Below are 21998 nucleotides of genomic sequence, written 5' to 3' on the forward strand. Positions count from 1 at the left end.
GGACCAGGCTTTTTTTTTTTTTTTTTGAGACGGAGTCTCGCTCTGTCACCCAGGCTGGAGTGCAGTGGCGCAATACTGGCTCACTGCAAGCTCCATCTCCCGGGTTCACGCCATTCTCCTGCCTCAGCCTCCAGAGTAGCTGGGACTACAGGAGCCTGCCATCACGCCAGGCTAATTTTTTGTATTTTTAGTAGAGATGGAGTTTCACCATGTTAGCCAGGATGGTCTCGATCTCCTGACCTCGTGATCCGCCCGCCTCAGCCTCCCAAAGTGCTGGGATTACAGGCGCAGGCTATTTTTTTGTACTTTTAGTAGAGATGGGTTTTCGCCATGTTGGCCAGGCTTGTCTCGAACTCCTGGCCTCAGCGATCTGCACGCCTGGGCTTCTCAAAGTGCTAGGATTACAGACATAAGCCACCATGCCCTGCCTTGTCCACTTTCTTGTCTCTAAGCACAGTCCTCTGCTTGGCTGCAAAAACCCTCAGATGCCATCTGTATCTTGAATGGCTATGTGGGATCAGTCCCCTTCCCACAACCAACCACATCCCAGGGTCATTGAATATCCTTGTCCTGGGGATGCAGAGGTATCTGGGGAAAGCCTTGCCTGGGTGGACATTCATGACTTCAAGCCCATGAGGAAAGCCTGGGGTAAAAGAGACCAGGCCACAGGGTGAGGGCAAACATGAGATGCTAGGGTGTCCGGAGTTGGTTTCCGCTGATGGGTTTATGGTCTCGCCGACTTCAAGAACGGAGCCGCGGACCTTCGCAGTGAGTGTTACAGCTCTTAAGGATGGCATGGACCCAAAGAGTGAGCAGTAGCAAGGTTTATTGTTAAGAGCAAAAGGACAAAGTTCCCATGGTGTTGAAGGGGACCACTGCTGCTGGCTGGAGGAGGTGGCCAGCTTTTAGTCCCTTATTTGTCTTCTCCCATGTTCTGTTTTTGTCCTATCAGAGTGCCCTTTACTCAGTCCTCCCTGTGATTGGCTACTTTTAGGATTCTGCTGATTGATGCATTTTACAGAGCACTGATTGGTGCATTTTAGAGAGCACTGATTGGTGCATTTTACAATCCTCTTGCTAGCTACAGAGCACTGATTGGTGCATTTTCCAATCCCCTTGTTAGCTACAGAGTACTGATTGGTGTGTTTTACAATCCTCTTGTAAGACAGAAAAGTTCTCCAAGTCCCCACTGGACCCAGGAAGTCCAGCTGGCTTCACCACTCACTAGGGTACTCCTGGGGCCCATCCATCAACTGACAAAGGGACAAGTGACTGGCCTGAGCAGGGCCTCTCTGGGAGAGCCAGGCGGCTGAACTGGAGCCAAGTGTGAGGACTCCTGACTGCTGACCCTTGTTACCTGGAGGGACTACATCACCTTGAGGTGACACCACTTGTTTCTGGCCTGAGTCACCCGGGTTGAGATGAATCAAGAGTGTGTGGAAGGTTGGGCACAGTGGCTCGTGCCTGTAATCCCAGCACTTTGGGAGGCAGAGGCCGGAGGATCACTTGAGCCCAGGAGTTCAAGACCAGCCTGGGCAACATAATGAGACCCCATTTCTATATAAATGAAAATATATAAAAAATAAAGAGTTTGTAGAGCCCTTCAGATTGGTCCAGGGTGGTAGAACACCAGAGGAACTCAGACAGCTGGGGCTACTAGGTGCTCAGTGAACTTTTGTTGAACTGAAAGTCATTTTCTGGGGTTTGTGGAGGTGTCAGTAACCTGAATAAGATCAGACCTATCAGATGTCACCACAGGGTGTCTGTGACAAGGCCCCAGATGCTCACAGCTCACTGTGTGGGTCTGGGGGACTGAGTGCCCGGGTTTTTTTTGTTATCTGCCCTCCCCAACATATATCTGAATAAGAAACTTTAATTAGATTGAACAAATGACAAACTGTGGTACAGTTTTCCATACAATGCAATTGTATTCCATACAATAGCATAGTCTTCAACAATAAAATGGAATCAATTATTAATACGCATGATGACTTGGATGGATTTCAAGAGTGTTATTCTGAGTAAAAAGTAAATATAATCTCAAATGCTCATATACTGCATGATTTCCTTTGTATAACATTTAAAAGTAATAGAGATATTTTTTAATTATTATTATGCTTTAAGTTCTAGGGTACATGTGCATAACGTGCAGGTTTGTTACATATGTATACTTGTGCCATGTTGGTGTGCTGCACCCATCAACTCATCAGCACCCATCAACTCGTTATTTACATCAGTTATAACTCCCAGTGCCATCCCTCCCCCCTCCCCCCAGTAATAGAGATTTTTAAAGTATAGAGATGGAGAATAGATCAGTGGTTGTCATGGATTAGAGAAGGAGCTAGAAAGGAAATCACCATAAGAGAGTAGCCCAGGCTGGACACGGTGGCTCATGCCTGTAATCCCAGCACTTTGGGAGGCCGAGGTGGGCAAATCACGAGGTCAGGAGATCGAGACCATCTTGGCCAACATGGTGAAACCCCGTCTCTACTAAAATACAAAAAATTAACCAGGCGTGGTGGCATGCACCTGTAGTCCAACCTATTCGGGAGGCTGAGGCAGGGGAATCGCTTGAACCCGGGAGGCAGAGGTTGCAGTGAGCCAAGATTTCACCATTGCACTCCACCATTGCACTCTGACAGGGCAAGACTCCATCTCAAAAAAAAAAAAAAAAAGGAGAGAGAGTAGACCAAAGGTAATAGGAGTTTTGTATCTTAAATTTACAATGGTTCTATTAATATATACACATGATAAGGTGCCACAGAATTATAAACAAAGACATAAAAAATATATGCAAAGCAGGTAAAAATCCAAGTAAGATCTTTAGATAAATATGTTGTGCCAATATAAATTTCCCGATTTTGAGAATGTACTATGTAAGGTGCCACCATGGAGGGAAACTGGGTGATGGGTACACGGGACCTCTTCGTTCTACTTTTGCACTTCTTGTGAGTCTATCATTAACTCAAAATCAAAAGTGTAACAAAATCTGTACTAGCTTTATTCTGTTTTGAATATTTTGAGTTTGGGGGTGGCTAGTGTCATGGAATATTATCTAGGACTCTGGTTGCAGCAAAGAACCCACGTTATTTATTTATTTATTGAGTTTATTTATTTATTTATTTAAGACAGAATCTCCCTCTGTCACCCAGGCTGGAGTACAGTGGCACGATCTCGGCTCACTGCAGCCTCTGACTCTCAAAGCAATTCCCCTGCCTCAGCCTCCTGAGTAGCTGGGATTACAGGGGCACACCACCACATCCGGCTAATTTTTTGTATTTTTAGTAGAAATGGGGTTTCACCATGTTGGCCAAGCTGGTCTCTTAACTCCTGACCTCAGGTGATCCACCCGCCTCGGCCTCCCAAAGTGCTGGGATTACAGATGTGAGCCACCGCACCCGGCCAGAGAACCCATTTTAAACTGGCATAGGACAAAACAAAACAGGAAGAAATTATTGGTGCATATAATTAAACTGTGAAACTAGCAGGGCTAGAGCTGCACGCAGGGCCAGCTAACTTGGGACTGGCACAAAAAGAACTCCTCTCTCTCTCTTTCTCTCTGTCTCTCTCTCTCTGCCGCCTCCTCTCCCTTCCCTCCTCCCATCTCCCTCTCCCATGTCCTCTTCCACCCTCATCTCTTCCTCCCTTCTGTCTCTCTCAGCCTGCACTCTGGACTCCTGTCTGTGTAATGGCTTCCAGTCCTCACAGCTCTGCTACAATCTAGGGGGAAAGGCTTCCTTCTGTAGAGCATCTACATAAAACATCCAAGGGAAGCATCTGATTGGCCTGCTTTGGGTCACATGGAGTCTGTGATTGCCCCCATCACCAGAACTTCATAGAAGACGAGGAAGAACTGCCCCTAAAGGAAGAGGGTGCTCTTACTGAGAGAGGGAAGGGATGCTGGGTGGGTGGGTGGGGTAGGGGAGAGATCCCATTACAACATATAAAATAGGTAAATGTACATATTGATTAATAGAAAATTAGTTCCTAAATCTATTGGGTATAAGAAAACAATATTTTAATGCAGTTCAGGTTCCGGTGTGGTGGCTTGTACACACGGTGTTGGTCATCAGATCAGCGCCATCCATTCTGTCAAGCACAGAGGGGCAGAAAGCCCTGGAGAGGAACGATGCTCAGCCTACAGAGTCAGAGGCAGGCCAGAAGGGACCCTGGAGGGCCCTTGAAGACAGAGGCTCAACTGTGACATGGGAAGGTATACAGCTCTGGGGATAGCGGCTTCTTGGATCCTGGGTGACACTTGGTGTCAGAGTGGGCTTGGCAAGTTTCTTAAATTCTCTGAACCTGTTACCCCAGGTGTCAAATGGGGATGAGAATATCTACCTGACAGGTTGTTAAATTCAGTTGAGATAACGTATGTGAAGTGCCTCGCCCTGTCCCCTGCCGGTATTGCTGCCATGCGGTTGGCTTTAGAGCAGTATTGCGTCGCAGAGGACGGCAGGTGGCGCTCGAGCCCAGCAGTTTTGAGATGCACACCCGAGAAAGTCGAGGCAAAGCAGGCGCCTGCTGTCAGCAGAGGAAAGGTAGCCGGGGTGCTGGGACACGCTTTCTCGAGGTCGAAAGCGGGTGGGCGCGCATCTCGTCCTCAGACCCCGCAGAGGAGGTCAGAAGCTACCCAGGCCCCACGTAGCGGTTCAGCCCTGTTTTCCCGCCAGGGGACCCGGGTTCCCTGTTGCTCTGGGAATCGCAGGTTCTCCGGCTTAACAGAAGCGGATCTGGCTATGTTCGCCGGGTCCCATCTCTTCTCACGGTTTTCGTGGAAACCAGAGGGTGGGGCACTTTAATGAACGTTTTAAGTTACCGAAAGTTGGATATTCTTGTGTTATGGGGGAGACCCACTCGGGGCCGAGGGAGGAACTGGAGGTCCAATCCACGTGAATGTTAATGTTTTGTTTTCTTTTGTTTTTTGGGTTTTTTGTTTTTTTGTTTTGTTTTTTTTAGAGACAGGGTCTCGCTCTGACCATAGCTCACTGCACCCTCCATCTCCTGGATTCAAGCGGTACTCCTGCCCCAGCCTCACAAGTAGCTGGGCCACCACGCCTGGCTCATTTTTGTTTGCTTCTGTTTTTGTTTTGTTGTTGTCGTTGTTGTTGTTGTAGAGACAGGAGTGGGGCGGGGTGGGGGGGGTCTCACTATGTTCCCCTGACTGGTCTCAAACTCCTGGGCTCAAGCGATCCCCCCGCCTCGGCCTCTCAAAGTGTTGGGATTACAGGTGTGAGCCACCAAGCCCGGTCCCTCGTGGATGTTTTTGTTTTTTATTTTTTGTGGGTACACAGCAGGTGTATATATTTATGGGGTCTATGAGAGGTTTTGATACAGACATGCAACGTGAAATAAGCACATCATGGAGAACAGGGTCCTCGTGGATATGAAAGATAGAACAGGCAACAAGGAAGGCAGAAAAGGAAGGCATTTGACGTTAACGACGGGTCCCCGATGCTCTCCCAGGCTGCAAGGGGACTAGGTCCCGCTGAATGCCTCATCCTCCGCCCTCCAAGCCCAGGAGCACCCTCTTGCCCACCGGGCGCGGGGTTTGAAAAGGTTTTGGGACACCACTCGGGCACCTGGAGACCTCTGCCAGTCTCTCTGGTCCCGCCCCTGCGTTCCCGGTTTCCGGTGAACGTGCGAGTAGGTCTTTTCTGCCTTCGAACTCTTGAGTAGCTAGCAGAACCCAGAGGAGCTAGCGGAACCCCAGGCCGTTGTCATGGAGACAGCGCGCCGAACTATGTGGTTCCTGATTGGCTGGGAGGCACGTCCCCGCCCTCCCCTTCCCGCCGGTGGCTAGGCGGCGTACAGGGAGATGAAGACCCACGGGAGAAAATGGCTGCGGACTCTTAGCACCTGGGGACTTCTGAGCCTTGCAACCCGACGACAACGGCTGGGACGGAGTCTGGCTTCCAGACCCGCTGCGGCAGGTGCTGGGCGAGGCAAAGCTGCGCTTCCTCTGCAACTAGCCTGCCGCTTCCCTCCCTGCGCCCCCTTCCCCAGCCCCGAGCGCGGACCTGGAGCGGAGAGGAAGGGGCAGTGCCTCGAACCTGGGGCCGCAGTCGAGGGGCGCGCGTCGTTGCTCTGGGACTCACTGCCGACCAACCCCCATTCCTCAGGGGCTCGGCCCCTTCCCCAAGGCTTAGGACGTAGAGCCTGGGCGGGGCCCCCTCCCCAGCAGCAGTCAGCGGACCTGCGCGAGTCAGACGGCACTTCTGGTGCACCTGGGACCTTGGTGCGCTGGGTTGAGGGCTTAGGGGTGGTTCTGCTTAGGGGCGTTTTGGAACTGTGCGCAGGAGCCGATGAATTCCCCCGAGTTTTCTGTGTGTGTCTCCGTCTGTGCAGAAATCCGAGCCAACCACTAGAGCTCTGTGAATGGGGAGAGCTTCACTCTCCAAAATATCCAGTTGAGGCCGGGCGCGGTGGCTCAAGCCTGTAATCCCAGCACTTAGCTTTGAGACCCGGTGCGATGGCTCACGCCTGTAATCCTAGCACCTGGGAGGAGAGGCAGGCTGGTCACTTGAACGCGAGTTGGAGTTCAATAAGGCCAAAAGTGTAAACAACCCAGATGCCCACCAACTGATGAATGACTAGACAGAATGTGATATATCCATATAATTATATATTATTAAGCAATGCAAAGGATTGCGTTGCTGATATGGGCTACAACATGGGTGAACCTCAGAAGCACTACTGTTATAGGAAAGCGGTCGCTATCCAGACCCCAAGAGAGGGCTCTTGGCTCTCTCGCAAGAAAAAATTTAGGGCGAGGTCCACAGTGCAAAGCAAAAGCAAGTTTATTAAGAAAGTACAGGAATAAAAGAATGGCTACTCCATAGACAGAGGGCTGCTGGTTGCCCATGTTAATGGTTATTTCTTGATGATCTACTAAACAAGGGGTGGATTATTTATGCCTCCCCTTTTTAGACCATTTAGGGTAACTTCCTGATGTTGTCATGGCATTTGTAAACTGTCATGGCGCTTTTGGGAGTATAGCAGTGAGGACGACCAGAGGTCACTCTTGTCGCCATCTTGGTTTTGGTGGGTTTTAGCTGGCTTCTTTACTGCAACTTGTTTTGTCAGCAAGGTCTTTATGACCTGTATCTTGTGCCATCCTCCTATGTCATTCTGTGACTTAGAATGGCTTAACCCTCTGGGAATGTAGCCCAGTAGGTCTCAGCCTCATTTTACCCAGCTCCTATTTAAAATGGAGTTGCTCTGGGTCACATGCCTCTGACATGATAAGTGAAAGAAGCTAATCATACACATACAAACAAATACATACTGCATGACTGCAATGTGAAATGTCCAGAATAGGCAAACTATGTAGAGAAAAAGTAGAACAGTGGTTGCCTAGGACTGCAAGGTGGCAGGGTAGGATTATGGAATGGCTACTAATGGGCGTAAGTTTTCTTTTGGGGATGATGAAAATGTTCTAGAATTAGATTGTAGTGATGGTTGTATAAAAACTACTGAATTATACACTTTAAACTGTGAGCTCTATAGTATATGATTTATATCTCAATAAAGCTGTTAGAAAAAGAAAGGGCCTGGTGTGGTGGCTCACACCTGTAATCCCAGCACTTTGGGAGGCCAAGATGGGTGGATTGCCTGAGGCCAGGAATTCGAGACCAGCCTGGCTAACATGGTGAAACCCCGTCTCTACTAAAAATACAAAAATTGGCCGGGCGCGGTGGCTCAAGCCTGTAGTCCCAGCACTTTGGGAGGCCGTGACGGGCGGATCACGAGGTCAAGAGATCGAGACCATCCTGGCTAACACGGTGAAACCCCGTCTCTACTAAAAAATACAAAAAACTAGCTGGGCAAGGTGGCGGGCTCCTGTAGTCCCAGCTACTCGGGAGGCTGAGGCAGGAGAATGGCATAAACCCGGGAGGCGGAGCTTGCAGTGAGCTGAGATCCGGCCACTGCACTCCAGCCTGGGTGACAGAGCGAAACTCCGTCTCAAAAAAAATAAATAAATAAAAAATAAAAATACAAAAATTAGCTGGGCGTGGTGGCTGGCGCCTGTAATCCCAGCTACTCAGGAGGCTGAGGCAGGAGAATCACTGGAACCCAGGAGGCGGAGGTTGCAGTGAGCTGAGATTGCACCATTGCACTCCAGACTGGGCAACAAGAATGAAACTCCGTCTAAAAAAAAAAAAAAAAATGGGTGGAGTAGGGAGAAAGGTGAGATGTAGAGAAATTCTAGGAGCTCCAGAAAAGGCAGTATTAGCAGCCAGTGGAGGAAAGAGTTTCAGGGAGATAAGTGCCAGATAGCATAAGATAAAATCTGCCTGATGTCTATTCAAGTCATCAACTAGCTAATCACTGGTCATGTTGGCAAAATCAGTATCAGAGTAAGGTGAAGGTAGAAGCCAAACAACAGTCAAACAAGGCATGAATGGGAAATGAGGACTTGGTCTTCACAAGATGGTATACTTTTTCTAGAAGTTCAGATGAAATGGGTAGGGGTAAAGAAGAATGGCAGCTGAGAGACATCTGGGGACAAGAAATCTGTGTGTGTGTGTATCTGACTCTCAGAAGGGAGAGATTTAAGCATGGTTATAAGTCCGATGGAAAAAGACAAAAGAAAAAACAAAATGTGAGATGTAGAAGAAATATGGATGATAGATTAGAAGGGATTGGGGACCAAGGACCCCAAGAGAGAGCACTTTTCTCCAAATCAGTAAAGGAACATCTGTCTGTAAGACTGGAGGTGAAGTGGAGAAGTGGGCTTGAAAATGGGTAAAAAAACTGTCAATAGGCTCATTTTCCCAGCAGTTTTCAACTGACATGATACTGGATTTTGTAGGTCAGTTTCAGCACAAGGTGGGGATAAAAGAATCAAGAGCCCTGGTAGGAAAAAAGTTCAGTTGACAGGCTGTGAGGTCTTCATAAAGGAGGAAGAGAAACAAATGCTGACATTAAGAGAAAATGAGAGACCAAGAGGCCATAGGGACTTTTGTGACATATAGTCAACCCACTGAAGTCCCTCTTTATCCTCCAAAACAGTATAATAACCTTAGAACCTTTAATCTCTCATCAGGAGCACCTTGATTTTCTTCTGTTGACCTGGATTTTAGTTTCATCTTTTTTTAAACCCACAAGACATAATCAATAGTTTTATATAGTCAATTTTAATTTAGATTTACACATAGATTTACCACTTTCTTTGTTCACTGTTTCATTGTCTATATATGACTTTTCATGTGGAATCATTTTCCTTCCATTTGAAAGACACCCAACTTTAATGAGTCTCTGTTGATGACATTCTGTTTTTTGTTTTTCAAAAAATCCCTCTATTTAATCCTCATTCATGAAGGTATAATTCCAGCTGTCTTCCATTGTTGCCATCTTCTAATTCTCCTTTTTTGTTGTTGTTTTGAGACAGAGTCTTGCACTGTTGCCCAGGCTGCAGTGCAATGGTGCAATCTCAGCTTACTGCAACCTCCACCTCCCAGGTTCAAGCCATCCTCCTGCCTCAGCCTCCCAAGTAGCTGGGAGCCATCACACCCAGCTAGCCATCTTCTAATTTTCATTCCTTCAAAGGTAATATGTTTTTTCTCTCTTGGATTTTAAAGATCTTCTTTGATATTCTACAGTTTCACTATGATGTGTCTCAGTGTAAATTTATTTTTGTTTATCTGGCTTGGAGTGCCAGGATTCCAGAATCTTTAAATTTATATCTTTCATCAGTTCTGGAAATTTTCACCCTTTATCTTTTTCAAATATTGCCTCGATTCTCTTCTTTTCTTCTTCTGGAACCCAGATTAGATGTGTTATAGCTCTCTGCCTTTTTTAAACTTTTTTTCATCTCCTTGTCCATTTGTGGGTAATTTACTCAGATCGACCTTCTATTCACTAATTTTCTCTTTGGCTGTGTCTAATCTATTGTTAACCCTGTGCATTACATTTTTTTTTTTTTTTTTTTTGAGACGCAGTCCCACTCTGTCGCCCAGGCTGGAGGGCAGTGGCCAGATCTCAGCTCACTGCAAGCTCCGCCTCCCCGGTTCACGCCATTCTCCTGCCTCAGCCTCCAGAGTAGCTGGGACTACAGGCGCCCACCACCTCGCCTGGCTAGTTTTTTTGTATTTTTTAGTAGAGACGGGGTTTCACCGTGTTAGCCAGGATGGTCTCGATCTCCTGACCTTGTGATCCGCCCGTCTCGGATTACATTTTTAACTTAAAGATTTTCTTTTTTTTTTCTTTTTGAGACAGTGCCTTGCTGTGCAGCCCAGGCTGGAGTACAATGGCGTGATCTAGGCTCACTGCAACCTCTGCCTCCCGGGTTCAAGTGATTCTCTTGCTTCAGCCTCCCGAGTAGCTGGGACTACGGGCACATGCCACCATGCCTGGCCAATGTTTTGTATTTTTAGTAGAGACAGGGTTTCACTGTATTAGCCAGGATGGTCTCGAGCTCCTGACCTCATGATCCACCCACCTCGGCCTCTCGAAGTGCTAGGATTACAGGTGTGAGCCACCGTGCCTGGCCATTTTTTAAATTCTATTTGGTTCTTAAGATTTTGGACTCTTGTTCTTTATTCGTATGTCCAACCCCTACTTTAGTCTATTAAAATAAATTTTTGACGACTGGGCACAGTGGCTCATGCCTGTAATCCCGGCACTTTGGGAGGCCAAGGCAGGCAGATCACGAGGTCAGGAGATTGAGACCATCCTGGCTAACATGGTGAAACCCCGTCTCTACTAAAAATATAAAAAATTAGCCTGGCTTGGTGGCAGGTGCCTGTAGTCCCAGCTACTCAGGAGGCTGAGACAGGAGAATGGCGTGAACCCATTGGGAAGCGGAGCTTGCAGTGAGCCGAGATCATGCCACTGCGCTCCAGCCTGGGTGACAGAGGGAGACTCTGTCTCAAAAAATAAATAAATAAAAATGAAATAAAATAAAATTAATTTTTGAAACATATTAGACATAGTATTATAAATTTTGTGTCTGACACTGACAACTCCCTATATTTGAGGTTATGAATATTATACTATTTTTTCTACTGTCTGTCATTCATGGTTCCATGTTTTCTGCATGTGCTTTGTGTTTGTGATTCATGACTGTGAGCTTATATTTCTTGGGTTTACATTTGGGGAAGTCCTTTAAAGCCTGAACTGGAGGTAAGTTCTCCCAGACTGGATTTATGTTTGATTCTGCCACAGGCCTGGAAGCACTGTTAGCCGAGAACCAATTTAAACTACCTTCTCAGCTTGCAGTTTTTTGAACCACCCAGGGACTGTGAATACAGGTTGTAATTCCACATAGGAACTAGCTTTGGTTACAAATTCTCAGGAAAGATATCCACCAACCACCTCCACCAATCCCCCTACTCATTGTGAAAGTCTGAAACAGGTAATTTACCTTGCAGTCCCTACCATGGGAGTATTCATCTATGGAGTCCTAATTTTCATTGGGTGGTGGGGAGTGTCTTCTATTAGATATCCTACTTTGGATGGGGTCTGGGTTTTGTCACTTGGCTCTTGTGCCTACAGGACCATGAAAAGCAAAGCTCTTAGCTTTGTGCAATGGCAGTATCGTAAAAATGAGGTTTATCTGAGGCACAATTACTGCTAATTGAAAACTTTTCCCAACACACTGCCATAATGACTTGAACTATACTAGACATTGGCAATTTAATTTTTGACAGTCTCTATGGAGACTGAAGAAAAAAAAAAGAAAGAAAAACAAAGCTCAAGTTTGCCTCATTTGGCAAATGATTCCCAGGTGAAAGCTAGCATTCCGTGTTCTGCCTACTACTCTAAGTTATTCATTTTGTTTGGGTTTGGGCTTCTCTGTATTCCTTACCAATTTTCTAGCTTATCAATTCATTTTAAAAGATTTTTAAAATGTTTTATCCAGCATTAAGGTTGCTGAGCCACACTCTCAGAAGCAGAAGTGCATCTGTGAGTTCCTTAGAGGAAACCAATAGATAACTGACTTGGAACACCCAGCTCTGCTTCAGCTTCCTTCATTCTACAACTGGGTGTGAGCTTCTTCTCACATCCAGTTAATTCCACAGCCTCTTACCGTTGTGAACTGCACACCTCTCCCCAGTGGGCTGAAGCCCAATTATTTTCCAGTACATGTACTTTCTACACAAACAGCAGAAATTTAGGTTGCTCTCCTTACAAACAGCGTTGTTCTCTTTCCCTTTTCTCTGGGAGGTAGTGGGGCAGTTTTTACAACCTCCCCCTCTCCTGGGTAGGCTCAGTGTTTGAGTGCTCTTTCTCACAGTCATCTTGCAGGTGGGAGTGGGGGTGAACACTGCCTTCCGCACTAGGTAGAAGGCTTGCTCATCTGAGGAATTCTTTTTCTTTCTTTTGAGAGAGGGTCTTGCTCTGTCACCCAAGCTGGAGTACAGTGGCACGATCTCAGCTCACTGCATCCTCACCCTCCTCTAGCTCCAGGTGATCCTCCCACCTCATGCTCCCCAGTAGCTGGGGACTACCGGTGTGCCACCACACCTGCCATTATTATTATTATTATTACTATTATAGAAACAAGGTCTCACTATGTTGCCCAGGATGGTCTGGAACTCCTAGGCGCAAGCGATCCTCCCTCCTCAGCCTCCCAAAGTGTGGGAATTACAGGCCACTGTGTCCGGGTAGGGACATTTCCTTTTCTTTCCCATCATACTCTTATATAGCCTGGGAAAGAAGTGTGGTATTGAGTCAATGGTTAATAGTAACAGAGCAAATTCAGAATTCAGCACCCAGCTTCCTTTGATAAGACCTGAGAGGTTCTCACCCCAAATGTTTTCATCTTTCCTTAGAATATAGAACTTAATCCTCAATTCTGAGTCCTGGTTACCAATTCTGGGACAATAGGAAAAATTCCTCTTATTCTCTCATAGTGATTCCACTGCTGTTACTAAGCCAATGACTCTCATCACACAAAGTAAAATCCACACCCCTCATCACAACCTCCAAAGCCTTGCTCCATCAGGCCCCAGTTTACCTGCCCTACCTCTGCTCTGCTCACTCTCTTATCCCTCACGCTGCTAAGCTACATTAGGCATCTATCTGTTCCTAAGCACACCAAGCTTATTCCTATCTGAGAGCTTTTGCACCTTCAGTTTCTTCAGCCTGGAATTCTTTTCCCCTTGTGCACCTGCAGTTGGTTGTTTTTTTTTTTTTTTTTTTTTTTTTTTTGGTGGTGGTGGTGGTGGTGGTTTTTTTGTTTGTTTTTGAGACAGTCTCCATCTCTTACCCAGGTTGGAGTACAGTGGTGCAGTCTTGGCTCACTGCAACCTACACCTCTGGGGTTCAAGTGATTCTCCTGCTACAGCCTCCCAAGTAGCTGGGACTACAGGTGCATGCCACCACACCCTGCTATTTTTGTATTTTTAGTAGAGATGGGGTTTCACCATGTTGGCCAGGCTGGTTTCAAACTCCTGACCTCAGGTGATCCGCCCCCCTCAGCCTCCCAAAGTGCTAGGATTACAGGCGTGAGCCACCATGCCCAGCCTGCAGTTGCCTTAGTTGCAGCTATTAAGTCACTTGCCTCAGGCCTCCCGGTCCACTCTAATTCATACTTCTGAATTATGCGTTCTGCTAATTCCAGAGCACTATATTCACAAAGCAGTGATAGAAAGCATTCATTAATTTATATATATATATTTTTTGAGACAGAGTCTTGCTTTGTCGCCCAGGCCAGAGTGCTGTGGTGAAATCACAACCCACCACAACCTCTGCTTCACAGGTTCAAACGATCTTCCCACCTCAACCTCCCAAGTAGCTGGGACTTGACAAGCACACACTATTGCAACCAGTTAATGTTTGTATTTTTTGTGGAGACGGGTTTTGCCATGTTGCCCAAGCTGGTCTTTTAATTCCTGGGCTCCTCCCTCCTCAGCCTCCCTGTGCAATTGACATGTTATTTCATTACTTGGTAGCCCCTTGCGCAGGATTTTGTGTTTGGGACAAGCCAACAGTAATGGAAATTTTCTTCCTTTTTTTTGTTTTGTTTTGTTTTGTTTTTTGAGACGGAGTTTTGCTCTTGTTGCCCAGGCTAGAGTCCAATGGTGCAGTCTCGACTCACCGCAACCTCTGCCTCCTGGATTCAAGCGATTCTCCTGCCTTAGCTTCCTGAGTAGCTGGGATTACAGGCATACGCCACGATGCCCGGCTACTTTTGTATTTTTAGTAGAGACAAGGTATCTCAATGTTGGTCAGGCTGGTCTCGAACTCCTGACCTCAGGTGATCCACCCGCCTCAGCCTCCCAAAGTGCTGGGATTACAGGCTTGAGCCACCACACCTGGCATAAAGCATTTATTTTTGAATGTTCATATTTTTGATAAAGCAGTGTGACATCAGGAACATTTTGTTTCAGTAATTTTCTACCATGTTGGTATGCGATGCTCTAATGTTAAGAAATCAAGCTGAAATCTAGGAAATGTAGACTGAATGTCTGTGATATATAACGCATAATTACATAAACCTAATAGCTGTATCTAAAAGTTGACCTATCTCTGTGTTAAAAATTTCCATCGGGCCGGGCGCGGTTGCCCACGCCTGTAATTCCAGCACATTGGGAGGCCGAGGCAAGCAGATCACCTTAGGTTAGGAGTTTGAGACCAGCATGACCAACATGGAGAAACCCCGTCTCTACTAAAAATGCAAAATTAAACGGGCATGGTGGCGCATCGCATGCCTGTAATCCCAGCTACTCGGGAGGCTGAGGCGGGAGAATCGCTTGAACCCGGGAGGCGGAGGTTGCGGTGAGCCAAAATCGCGCTATTACACTCCAGCCTGGGCAACAAGAGCGAAACTCCGTCTGAAAAGAAAGAGAGAAAAAAAAAAAGAGAAAGGAAAGAAAGGAAGAGAAAAGAAAGAAAATTTCCATCACTATTGGCCTGTCCCAAACACAAAATCCTGCGCAAGGGACTACTAAGTTATGAAATAACACGGCAGTAGGTCTGCCTTGGCACACTGTTCAGGAGGCCACGGATTTATCCGAAGTCCGAAGTTTCTCTTTTCTCTGAAATGAGAAATGGAAAACTGCCTTTTGATGAAGATGCGAATGCCCCACCCTCTGACGCTGTCTCACGCCCTTCGTGTGTCACTCTTATAGCTGAAGTCAAGACCTGACATGTTTGCGTTTTTATTGTCAGCCTTGTCCCACGGGGCGTACGCTTGCTCCCCGAAACCAGGCTCTTTCCCGGCCGATCCCCCGGCTAGCAACAAGCCCCTTGCACAGAGGAGGCGCACAGTGACTGTGGAATACACGGACACATGCACACTCGAGCCACACCCGCAGCCTCCCTTGCCCCTCGCAGGGGTCCCTAACGCGCCTTCGGAGGCCGCCTAGGCGGGCCCGCGCGCGCGCGGGCCTCTGGGAAGCGTAGTTCGCGCGCCCGGCGAGGCCCCGGGGTTGCGGGAGCGAGGATCCGCGCGCGCAGGCGCACTTCCGGCTCTGCCCCGCCGCTGCGGCCATTGTCCGACCCGGGTGCGGCTGAGGCCCCTTTGGGCAGCCCCTCAGCAGATCAGAATTGGAGATAACCGAGCCTGCGGCGGGGCCGGGAGGAGCTGCCCGAGGCTCTGGGTGGGCCGGAGGTCGCGAAATCCGGAGTCCCCCAGAGGCGGTGATTCCGAGTGCGCGGGTCTGGGCGGCACCCCTCCTGGGTTTAGCGGGTGTCAGCCGGGCCTCGCCCACCACCCTGCGAAGGGGACTGGGCGTGGCCGGAGGGGGGTGTCCGGGAGGCCGCCGAGCCTTTCATTTCGGGGATGGGGAGCGGCAGGCCCGGGCTGGTTCCGCAGTCCTCGCCACTGTCTCCGCTGGAGATGTGGTTTAGGGGCGGAGGCGGGGCGGGGTGGGGTGGGGTGGGGTCGGCGTTGCAGCGGGGTGAGTGGGCCCTGTCCTCTCTCCCCAGCTCCTGCCCCGGAGCCGGGCCCTGGCGAGGCAGGAATGGCCCCGAGGCCTCCGACGGCCGCGCCCCAGGTGAGCAACGCGTTCCTAACCGCCTGGGCATCCCATCCATCCATCCCATCTCCCGGGGGTGTTTGGAGCAGTCATTGTTCTTCTCCTGGCGACTCCCTTGCTTGCTTGGCTCGATCGGAGCCTCCTAGCCTTGCTCACCAGGCTTTGGGGAGAGAGATTCCCAAAGGGGAGGCTGCTCTGTGGGGTAGAGGGGGCCAGTGTGGTGTGATCTTATGGGAGGAGTTGAGATTGGATGTGTTGGGAAGTGTCAGTTTTGAGAGTCCTGAATGCCACGCCAATTTTTTGAACTCTTGTCAATAAGGAATGGAGAGAGTGGGGTGACAGGATGGAACACTGTAGAGGAGGAAGTGACTGTCGGCAAGTGAGGAGAGAGGAGCCCCAGCTTCTAACCCAGCGCCCATAGAGTGTCCGTAAGGGGCCGTAGAAGCCAGGTTAGAAGATGTCTAGGAAGAGGCTCGAGATGGGCTTTCTTGGGCAAGGAGGCAAAAACAAAATAAAAAAAAAAACCAGGGCTGATTTTCCCAGAGCTTTTTTTGTCCTTTTCTGCTTTAACAAAAATGTCATAGAGCACACCACTCCCCGCCCCCTGAAGTCCAGCCTTCACCTGAATTAGTGCGAGGCTGATTCGTGAACCCATTTATTCTTGTGACAGAGGGGACATTTTCTAGAAGCATCACAACTCGAAGGTTATCCATTGATTTACATATTGGTGAAAATACACCAAGATCCAGATAATATCTGTATCTTTGAATCTACACTCTCTTTAGAATTAAGGAAAAATGATAGACTGTAGTTGCTAGGTGTGTGAGACATCAAGATCAAGCCAAATAAAAATACCAAGTTGCCAGATACAGTGGCTCACACCTGTAATTCCAGCACTTCGGGAAGCTGAGGCAATAGGATCGTTTAAGCCCACGAGTTTGAGACCAGCCCGGGCAACGTAGACTCTCTCTGCAAAAAAAAAAAAAAAAAAAAATTGAAAAGTAAAAAGATAAAAATACCAACTTAGTAATGTCCTTTAAAAGCAGTTTATAGTAAATTAAGCATACAATACATCATGCTTTTGTGTGTGTGTGTGTGTGTGTGTGAGACAGGCAGGGTCTCTCTCTGTCACCAAGTCTGGAGTACAGTGGCATGATCTTGGCTCACTGCAACCTCTGCCATGGTGCACGTAACCATGCCTGGCTAATTTTTGTATTTTTTGTTTATTTTATTTTATTTTTTGAGACAATCTCATTCTGTTGCCCAGGCTGAAGTGCAGTGGCTTGATCTCGGCTCACTGCAAACTCCACCTCCTGGGTTCAAGTGATTCTGCTGCCTCAGCCTCCCTAGTAGCTGGGATTACAGGTGTGCACCACCACACCCAGCTAACTTTTTTGTATTTTAGTAGAGTTGGTTTTACCATGTTGGCCAAGCTGGTCACAAACTCCTGACCTCAATTGATCCGCCCACATCAGCCTCCCAAGGTGCTGGGATTACAGGTGTGAACCACCACACCTGGCCTAATTTTTGTATTTTTTGTAAAGATGGGGTTTTGCCAGGCTGGTCTTAAACTCCTAAGCTCAAGTGATCTGCTCACTTTAGCCTCCCAAAGTGTTGGGATTACAGGTGTGAGCCACCACAGCTGGGCACATGCCACCATACCCAGCTAATTTTTGTATTTTTAGTAGAGATAGTGTTTCACCATGTTGGCCAGGATGGTCTTGATCTCCTGACCTTCCAAAGTTCTGGGATTACAGGCTTGAGCCACCAGGCCCGGCCTGCCTTTTCGAATAAATATATTTATATTTACTTCTTATTATATGTTTCTGTTTTACAGGGATGAGCCTTAACGAGTAAGACACCTGACAATACTAAAACAAGACAGTTACTTGGTTTGAGGAGAGCCAGAGCACATCATGATCATTATCCCTTTCACATGCAAAGTGTCCTCCATAGGCTTGTGAGAATTAGATGACTTAACACCTCATCAGGGACTCCAGTCTTTTCCATAGTGGGAGGATACCTTTTTAGTGGTGAAAGTGGATTCATGTTCTGAGCAGTGAATTTTAAGGACCACTGTAAACTTTACTTTTTTTTTTTTTTTTTTTTGAGGCGGAGTCTCGCTCTGTCACCCAGACTGGAGTGCAGTGGCCGGATCTCAGCTCACTGCAAGCTCCGCCTCCTGGGTTTACGCCATTCTCCTGCCTCAGCCTCCTGAGTAGCTGGGACTACAGGCGCCTGCCACCTCGCCCGGCTAGTTTTTTTGTATTTTTAGTAGAGACAGGGTTTCACCGTTTTAGCCAGGATGGTCTCGATCTCCTGACCTCGTGATCCGCCCGTCTCGGCCTCCCAAAGTGCTGGGATTACAGGCTTGAGCCACCACACCCGGCCTAACTTTACTTTTAAAGCTATGTTCCCCGAACACCGTGGCTCAGTTGCATTCTCATTGAATGGCCTGATGATGTCCACGTGGGTTATCTAACTCAGGCTGCAGATGATAACCAGGGATGAAGGACGGAACAGAATACTGGTCCTAAATGGGGCTTTTCGGGCAGAAATTTCCCTTTAGCAGTGGTTCCCCTTCTCTGAGCATGGCCTTCAGGGGAATGCAAAGATGAGTAATGAGTCCTGTGACTGCTTAACTGTAAAGTTGATTTAGTGGGAGCAGATAGTCTTCTGCAGAAGTAGAGCATAAGAGAGCTGGTGTCACGTGTTGTTGCAGAGGTCCAGAGGCTGCTTGGAGTTAAGAGAGGGGCCAGGACATTCTGCCAGTGGGAAGAAGTCAGTGCAGTTTTCACCTTTGAATAGGAGCAGAGTCTAAGCAGGTGAAAACAAAAGGGGTCTGTAATCCCAGTACTTTGGGAGGCCGAGGCACGCAGATCACTTGAGGTCAGGAGTTCAAGACCAGCCTGGCCAACATGGTGAAACTCTGTCTTCATTAAAAATACAAAAATTACCCAGGCATGGTGACAGGCGCCTGTAGTCCCAGCTACTAGGGAGGCTGAGGCAGGAGAATCACTTGAACCTGGGAGGTAGAGTTTGCGATGAACTGATATCCCGCCACTGCCTTCCAGCCTGGGTGACAGAGTAAGACTCCATCTCAAAAAATAAAACAAAACAAAACCCAAAAAACAAAAGGGAGAGGGTAGAGTTGATTGACTTGGTGAATCAGGCGAGTTGGGAGGCAAGAAGATGGGGGGGGTGTGTTCATTAAAGCATTGTTCTGTGTAACATCAGCTATGGGCTGCTGGCAGTGGGTAGAGGAGAATGGAAGGAGTTTGGACTTGTTCTTTTTGGCCTTGTAACTCATTCATTCATTCATCATTCATTCATCTGCTCATTCACCAGATAGTCATTGAGCCCTGTGATGTGTCAGGCACTTTTCTAGGCAGTTGGGATACTTCAGTGAACAAAATTAGAAAGGACTCTGCTCTCAAGGAGCTTACATTCTAAAGAGGGCAGACAAGAATTCAGTAAATAAGTAAATTGTGTGGTATCCTAGAAGGCAGTAGTATCTCAAAAGGGAAAAAAGGTAGAGAAAGGTAAGGGCGATTGAGTGGGGAGGTGGGGGTTTTGTAGTGGGGTGCAATTTAAAATGATGTGGTCAGGGTAAGCCTTATCCTTATTGAGATGGTGACATCTGAGCAGACTTGAAGGAGATGAGGGAGTTGATGTCTAGAGGAAGAATGCTCTGGGCAGAGGGAACAGCCTAGCGGCGGGATGTGTGTCTGGTGTATTCAAGGAGCAGCAAAGAGGCCAGTGTAGCTTGAGCTGATGATTTGGGGCAGGGAACTAATACGACTTCTTAGATTTTTTTAAAGATTGCCATGAATGATGAATCCTAGGAGAAAAAGTTTGATACTATATTTGATAATAGTTCCTTTGGAGAGGTGTTTTGATGAGTGGGACCTTTCCCCTGAGCATAGTTAACAAATTCCTGAACTGGCTCCATCTGAAGCAGGATGGGACTGGGAGCAGAGATGGAGGAGCCGGGATACCCATTTAGAATGTTTACATAGATATAGCTATGTATCTATAGGATCATTAATAGCAATGTCTATGTAAACATTATGCATCCTCATTTGCTTTTCTTTCTTTTCTTTTTTTCTTTTTCTTTTTTTTTTTTTGAGATGGAGTCTTGTTCCATCGCCAGGCTGGAGTGCAGGGGCGTGAACTTGACTCACCGCAACCTCCAACTCCCTGGTTCAAGCGATTTTCCTGCCTCCACCTCCCAAGTAGCTGGGATTACAGGCATGCGCCACCATGCCCAGCTAATTTTTGTGTTTTTAGTAGAGATGGGGGTTTCACCATGTTGACAGGATGGTCTCGATCTCCTGACCTCGTGATCTGCCCCCCCCTCAGCCTCCCAGAGTACTAAGATTTTAGGCGTGCGCCACTGCGTCTGGCCTGCCCCTTTTTTTTGAGGGGGGATGGAGTCTCGCTCTGTCACCTGGGCTGCAGTGCAGTGGTGCAGTCTCGTCTCACTGCAACCTCCGCCTCCCGGGTTCAAGCAATTCTCCTGTCTCAGCCTCCCAAGTAGCTGGGATTACAGGTGTGCGCCACCACACCCAACTCATTTTTTATATTTTTACTAGAGATGGGGTTTTACTATGTTGGCCAGACTGGTCTCAAACTCCTGACCTCAAGTGATCCACCCGCCTCAGCCCCCAAAATGCTGGGATTACAGGTGTGAGCCACCGCATTGGCTTGCCTTTTTTTTCATCACACGTGTACTACATTTTTAGTTAGGAAACAAAAAAAGGCATTTGCCATTCTTAAATTTGAAGCCACCAGAACAGTGAGAAATGAGAGAAGTTTTAAGCTAGGTGTAGTGGCACACACACCTATAGTGCCAGCCACTTGGGAGGCTGAGGTGGGAGGATCACTTAAGCTCAGGAGTTTGAGGCTACAGTGAGCTATGATTGCACTACTGCACTCCAGCCTGGGCAGCAGAGAGAGATCCCATCTCAAAAAAAAAAAAAAAATTAAAACAGAAAGAAAAGAGAAATGAGGGAAGTTTTATAAGAAAAATGCTACATATGGAGACCAGATCTCTTCATGTTAGAGAAGAGATTTCCTTGATAGAGAGGAAATGGGGAAGAGGGGTCATGGCCTGATCTCTCTTGACTCTGGATCTCAAAAGCTCTGTTTAGATCAGGGTGAACAGACCCAGCAAAACCTGGCTTAGGTCACCCAAACTCAGATAAGATGCTCCTGGGGCCACCAGGGGAAACCAGACCACTTGCTGAATCAGGTCAGGATGTTTGTGGTCAAGGATGTCTGAGCTCCCTCTGTCCAGAGGTTCCCCTTCTCAGCTTCGACCTGAGCTAGCAGGAGGTGGTCTCTAAGCCTTAGCACAGATTGCACCTTCCCCTGTGTAAGGTTAGGTACTGCTCCTATATGTGCCCATAACACCTGTGAACACCTTTTTTTTTTTTTTTTTTTTTTTTTTGAGACGGAGTCTCACTCTGTCGCACAGGCTGGAGTGCAGTGGTGTGATTTCAGCTCACTGCAACCTCCGCCTCCCAGGTTCAAGCAATTCTCCTGCCTCAGCCTCCCGAGTAGCTGGGACTACAGGCACGTGCCACCACGGCCGGCTAATTTTTTGTATTTTTAGTAGAGAAGGGGTTTCACCGTGTTAGCCAGGACGGTCTCAATCTCTTGACCTCTTGATCTGTCCGCCTTGGCCTCCCAAAGTGCTGGGATTACAGGTGTGAGCCACCGCGCCTGCCCCGTGCACACCTATTATAATACTGTTCTTACATGGAATGGAGTGGTGCATTTACCCAGCCTTCTCTGTACCAGGCTTTGTGCTTCTTTAGAGTAAGGCCATTTGACTCCTCCCTTCAACCCCTTGCCCAGACTAAACACGACGTAACATGATCATTCATAACCACTTAAGTCAAAGCAGCAATTTTATACTTTCTGTTCCTAATATAGCACAAATTATATTTCTCAGTCACAATGACCCCATTTTATTTTCCGATAAAATGATTATATGAAACAATATGATTTGCACTGAACAGTTTTTAAAAAATTTGTCTTTTGGATGTTAGGATGTCAAAACCT

At 47.6% G+C, this 21998-nt stretch overlaps 1 protein-coding gene and 1 non-coding gene across 10 annotated transcripts in view; both read left to right on the plus strand.

The window, feature by feature from the left end:
- The first annotated feature begins 9422 nt into the window (after nt 1-9422).
- ZFP90 (ZFP90 zinc finger protein) overlaps nt 9423-21998 on the plus strand; it is a 35555-nt gene continuing 22979 nt past the window's right edge. For 2 of the 9 annotated variants that reach the window (XM_023210270.3, XM_023210264.3), the window contains exons 1-2: nt 15341-15591; nt 15880-15947. In XM_023210270.3, the coding sequence (XP_023066038.1) occupies nt 15915-15947 (33 nt within the window). In that variant the 5' untranslated portion in view covers nt 15341-15591; nt 15880-15914. Of the gene's footprint in view, nt 9553-15340; nt 15610-15879; nt 15948-21998 lie in introns of those variants that run through there. The other 7 variants (XM_023210269.3, XM_023210271.3, XM_023210267.2 and 4 more) reach the window with 6 other exon arrangements.
- LOC111541520 lies at nt 11522-11666 on the plus strand. Its single transcript, XR_002731291.1, has one exon. It is a non-coding gene; the product is annotated as a U4 spliceosomal RNA (small nuclear RNA).

The sequence above is a fragment of the Piliocolobus tephrosceles genome, chromosome 17 (genome assembly GCF_002776525.5).
Source record: "Piliocolobus tephrosceles isolate RC106 chromosome 17, ASM277652v3, whole genome shotgun sequence".
In the NCBI taxonomy this organism is placed as follows: Eukaryota; Metazoa; Chordata; class Mammalia; order Primates; family Cercopithecidae; genus Piliocolobus; species Piliocolobus tephrosceles.